Here is a 5,897-nt window from a genome sequence, read left to right on the forward strand (position 1 = left end):
TTTTGCTTCGTTTTGAAGCAGTTTCATGGATAGAGGGAGAGAAAGAGAGAGAGAGAGAGAGAGAGAGAGAAAAATGTGCATCAGAAGAAGGCCTCTTCACCCAGCTTCCTTCATGAATAACAAATAGAGGACCCAGTGAAGTGACCAGCCAGCACAACACATGAAAAACATTAGTGCATTCCCTGAGTAGTCTGGTTTTCTCTACATTGTGCTGGTATGCTGGAAAGATGTGAAACCCCGTGGTGCTTTTGTTCAGCTTCTCTGTGTTTGCTGCGTTTTACTGAATACAGAGTAACAATAAACAGGTTTTAGAGCTCGTGGAAAAAAATAATTACTTTTATTGTTCTGTTTACATGTTGTGAACAGCTTTATTTATGGTCAATAAATCACATACCAATGCTTTATAGATCAGTTAAAAAAGTTTAGCATGTTGTACATTTTAACTAATGGTCTTAATACCTTTTGATAAATGATTTACTGATGCCTTACATGCCAGTTAGAAGCCATTGTTAAAACTGCATGTTTTGAAATATTGACAATGACACAAGTTATCTGTGACTTTACAGTACGATCAATGGGCTCACTCAACACAGCAAAATCAAACGACTGTCGTAAACAAACATGACCATATCTGGTGATATATTGTCTGTGTTCTGATATGATACAGATTGATGGACAAACTTAATTTTTAATTTGTTATGTATATCTCTATATACCCATTCATTTAATTATTTATGATGAAGTCTTAAAAAAAACACAATACAATGTGTGTATGTATATATACTTTTGAACTCTATACATTTCTTTATAAATATATAAGAAAGTTGTACCTACATTACATTGCAATCATTTAGCAGACACTTTTATCCAAAGCGACTTACAATAAGTGTTCAACAAAGGTATTCAAGAGAACTATAGTCACCAGAAGTCATAAGTGCATCTCCTTTTTTAAACAAGCATCTAAGAGCATAAACCAGTATACAGTGCAGAAACAAACAAATACAATAAGTGCTAAGTGGAAGGCTCAGGGTAGTACTTACTTTGGTTGTATTCTTCAAGTTATCAACATGTAAGGATGAATTGATTTAAAGGGTAAAGCAGCTAAAGTCCAGCACATAAATATAGCTGATTATTTGCTGTAAATGCAACATATATTTTGTTGTGTCATTTATTGTGTCATGCAGACTGTGATGGCTGTGCTGAGTCCTGTAAATGAGTGTATCACATTAACCCCTACATGCCATCCTGCCCACACCCAAATTAAATAGTTTAACAAAACAATCCAAATGATTCATTTAAAAATGTGTCGACTGTATCTGCATTACTCAGTGATTCTGTATTGAGCAAATATAATTAGTAATAATATTACGGGACACGACACACACACACACACACACACACACACACACACACACACACACACACACACACACACACACACATTATTTTAGCATAAAGCATATTTCTATTGCAACAAAATGTTACAACTTTACTTTGCTTTACTTTTTTCGAACTTCCTAAAATAGGATAAATCTAAATCTAATTTGGAACACGATAACTGAACATAATGGTGAGTGGATTCAAATGGTATGATAAAAGTCTCGAGTTATGTTGCAGGTTAGGAAAATACATTTTTTTGTGACCATTTATCTTTTACCTTTTGGATGAGATCCAAGACAAATGCTGAAAACTGAAAAACATAAATTAGCACATTTATTGGCTGCACCTGGCTCTCTAGTCATCCAGTCCAGTCGACGCTTTACTCTCTCAAGGCCCTTTAAAAAATATGCGTCAAAGTCGTGGTAGAAAACTCCCCGCGACATGTTTAGTTAACAGGCCATCCATAAACGGACCAGGCATGGAAACATCCAACCAGAACCGGGTTGTATGGAAAAAGCAAACTGTTGGCAGATTGTGTCCACCTTCAGCGCTCACCAGTGTGGCGCGTCACGCCACTGGCCTCTCTTTTACCATATGAAAAGGAGCGCATTAAGATGCAAAAAGCGTACAAACCCCCTATATGTACCCAAAGCCGACTTATCCTTGACACAGGCCTCGGTCGTTCTGCGTTATTATAAAACAGATAACCAGGCTATATGGTATTATTTGTCTGGTATAACCTCATCGGCTGCATACACTCAATATATGTTAAAGACGTACTACTACTACTACTAATAATAATACAAATAATCGTTATGAACTGTTGTCATTTTATAAGACGTTTTGTTCCGTTGCAGGATTTCTTATTCTGTTTCTTAGATGATTCATTGCGCGTCCTTAAAGGCACATCCAGATTATTCTGTGTCTCTGTCTTTTTTCATTTCTGTAATATTATTTTATCATATTGTTGCTTTATTCCTGCAACAAGAACTGAGTGCACCCGAGGCTCAGCTGAGACACACCAGCTCCTCTCGGACTGTGCGTCCAATCAGCGGGAGCTCTGCAGAGCCTTTCTGCTGTAATTGGATGGAGATGGGTGAGGAAAACGCAGCCTTGGCACAACGTAAACACATGCTCGTATTCTTCGCACCGCAGAGGACGCGCCGGATAGAGCAGATGGAGTGAGAGCAACTACCGAGAGGACCGGAGAGGCTTTAAATATTTTGTCATCATCACTAAATGGCTTTAAAACGTCAGTAACAGATAAACGGGTTATAAATGAGCAGCTCCTCATACGGATCAGAGAAGGTGTTGTTCCATATCACCAGGTCTGTGGATTACGCACGGCGGAGCTCCCGGGACAGAGAAAAGTTTTGAAGACTATTTTTTGTTGCACTGGAATGCTAGAGTGTTTTATTACACAAGTCTCAACGCGCACAACCTGCTATAGAGGTAAAGTTATCATTTGAGTTTCTATGGAGTTATTTCCCACTATCTTTTCGTTTTATAGACTGAATTTATTCATGTAGAACTGGGACTTTAGCAGAACACCAGAAGAGAGAAAAATCTGAAGATATATGCTTTGGGGGATGGCAACAGCAACATCAAGTCCATACCTAGCCAGCAGCAGGATTTTATCCGGCCCGGTACTTCACTCTGCTCGAAGGGCTGGTGGAATGCAGCCGGGCAGCACCGCTGTGACCACGGTGTCTAGTGGATACAGAGGGGACCCTGCAGTAAAGATGGTGCAAAGTGACTTCATGCAGGGTGCCATGGTGGCAAGCAATGGGGGCCACATGCTAAGCCATGCCCACCAGTGGGTAACATCGTTGCCTCACGCGGCAGCCGCAGCAGCCGCGGCCGCAATGTCAGCAGCCGAAGTCGGCTCTCCGTGGTCCCCCAGCTCCCAGCCGCAGGACGTGAAGAGAGGGAGGGAGGACCTCCACACAGGCAGCGCTCTGCACCACAGGTCCCCGCATCTGGGACCCCATCAGGCGCACCCGGGAAGTTGGGGAGACACCTCCACGGCGCACATCAGTATCACCGAGGGGCAGCAGCAGCAGCAGCAGCAGCAGCAACAGTCTCTCATTTACTCTCAGCCCGGTGGGTTTACAGTCAACGGGATGCTGAGCTCGCACGTGGGACAGAGCCTCATGCACCAGGGGCTGGTGCGCGGGGAGTCCCCGGAGCTGGATAATGGAAACCACCATCATCACCATCACCACCATAATCACCACAATCACCATCACCAGCATCACGGGGTGAACCACGAAGCGCACTCAGACGAGGACACTCCGACGTCTGATGACTTGGAGCATTTTGCAAAACAGTTCAAACAGCGGCGGATCAAGCTGGGTTTCACTCAGGCAGATGTGGGCTTAGCTTTGGGCACCTTGTACGGCAACGTGTTCTCACAGACCACCATCTGCAGGTTTGAAGCGCTTCAGCTGAGCTTTAAGAACATGTGCAAGCTGAAGCCTCTATTGAACAAATGGCTGGAGGAGGCCGACTCCACCACCGGGAGCCCGACCAGCATTGACAAGATAGCCACCCAGGGCAGGAAGAGGAAAAAGCGCACGTCCATCGAGGTGAGCGTAAAAGGCGCGTTGGAAAGCCACTTCCTCAAGTGTCCCAAACCATGCGCGCAGGAGATCACCTCTCTGGCGGACACTCTGGAGCTGGAGAAGGAGGTTGTCAGGGTCTGGTTCTGCAACCGCAGGCAGAAAGAGAAGCGCATGACGCCGCCAGGACTGCCTCACACCCCGGAGGACGCGTATTCACAGGTGGGCAGCATGGGTCCTGATACACCGTCACCCTCTATAGACTGCAAGAGGATGTACAGCGACACGTGAACATCAGTGGCCGGACTTTAAATCTGAGTGTTTGAATACCTTTTTCGAGAAAATATTTGATGTTTCCTTAAATGCTCGGACAATTGATGAACTTTTCTTACTGATCCCCAATAATAATGTTGTCCAGTGTGTATTCACTTCAGAGCAGGACAAAAGTCTACTTTCATGCATCCTCGGGTATTTTTCTGCACTATGAATCAGCTTTTGGCACAGAAAATAAAAAGCTTAACTGAAGTCTTCGTAGAAAACAATTGAAAGTCTATCAAAGGCAAAGTTTGTTCACCAAAAAGTCGACAGAATTGGAATTTTATAAATCTGTTTCCAGCCATAAAAGATATTTCCGTCTCTCTGTTAGAAATCAAAGTGCCCTTGTATTGCTGCAGAGTTTGGTGTCCCACAGGCTAGACTGGACTGCATCATTTATTTTCTATGAAAGACATGGTCTAATGCGCTTTATTCAGCATTGTTTTTAAAGAGCAATCATTTATATTCCTTGAAACGTGTTTCTGACTGTTGTGTTGTGTGTCAGTGGATTCATGTTGTGAGACAGTTTAAGATTTTACCAGTGTTGTGTTTTCCTTCATTGAAAAGTAATTTTATTAAATTAGCAAACATTCCCTTAAGTTTATGTACAAGTTAGTCTGCTGTGTATTCTTGTATGATGCTTTGGACTATTTATTTTTTCCCCACTGTGTATATTTTCATGGAATAGACTAATTATTTAATACATTTGACATGAGGAAATAATTGTGTGACGCTATCTGAGAGGACCATCATTATTACGGTTCCTATTGACACACACAGTCGCGTGCACACTCTCACACACACACACACACACACACACACACACACACACACACACACACCATCATGTGTCCTTTTAGCTTTGCAGTGAAATATTAACATTATTATATTGATGTTCTCTGCTGCTTTTTAATGGATATCATCAAACAATATAGCTCTAAGGGTCAAACTGGCAACTTAAATGATCTTTTATGAGAAACAAAGCAGACATTATTCCATACGTTATATAGAAGAAGTTACAAAGGCATGAAACCAAATGCATTTTTCAAGTTTAATGCTATTCTGCCTGGGCTTTTTTGTTAAAAGCAGCTTCTCAAGCTGCAATGATAGTCGATTAATCAAGATGAGAAACAATCAATTCAATTGACAGAAAAGTTTGCGAAGCAATAATTGTTTTTTTTAAACATGGCAACTTCCCTGGTTGCAGCCTCTCAGATGTGATGATATGATGACTTTCTTTCTGTATTTATAATAATAAATTGAATATCTTAAAGTCTTTGAACTGTTAGTCAAATAAAACAAACTATTGGGACACATCTTTTCATGCCGTGGGACATTATAACAGGCATTTCTCACTCTTTTTTTGTCGTACAGTTTACAGACAAAATGCTTAATCGAGAAATTAAGATTAAGATTCATGAAAACAGTCGTTATTTGCAGGACCAGTACCTTCATTAACGGTTACGTAAATCCAAATAATCTGTCTATAGCCAACACCATTTCCCAGTTTTCTGCCTCCTAGTTGTGTTGACACTGCTAGGTGCTCATCACAGAAGTCTCTTCTTGGAGTTTGCCTCCACATTTCCGTGTGATATACGGCACGTCAGCCCAGCCACATACGTCCTGTGGCAGTGCTATGGA

The 5,897-nt window shown here is 41.9% G+C and overlaps 1 protein-coding gene across 1 annotated transcript; it reads left to right on the top strand.

The window, feature by feature from the left end:
- Window positions 1-2,957: 2,957 nt before the first annotated feature.
- Window positions 2,958-4,232, top strand: pou3f3a (POU class 3 homeobox 3a; the record flags this gene model as incomplete). The annotated part of the gene is made up of 1 exon (XM_079277364.1): window positions 2,958-4,232. One exon carries the CDS (start codon window positions 2,958-2,960, stop codon window positions 4,230-4,232), a length of 1,275 nt encoding a protein of 424 aa, XP_079133490.1.
- Between the last annotated feature and the right edge of the window lie 1,665 nt (window positions 4,233-5,897).

Source organism: Melanostigma gelatinosum, assembly GCF_949748355.1.
Source record: "Melanostigma gelatinosum genome assembly, chromosome: 10".
Taxonomy (NCBI): Eukaryota; Metazoa; Chordata; class Actinopteri; order Perciformes; family Zoarcidae; genus Melanostigma; species Melanostigma gelatinosum.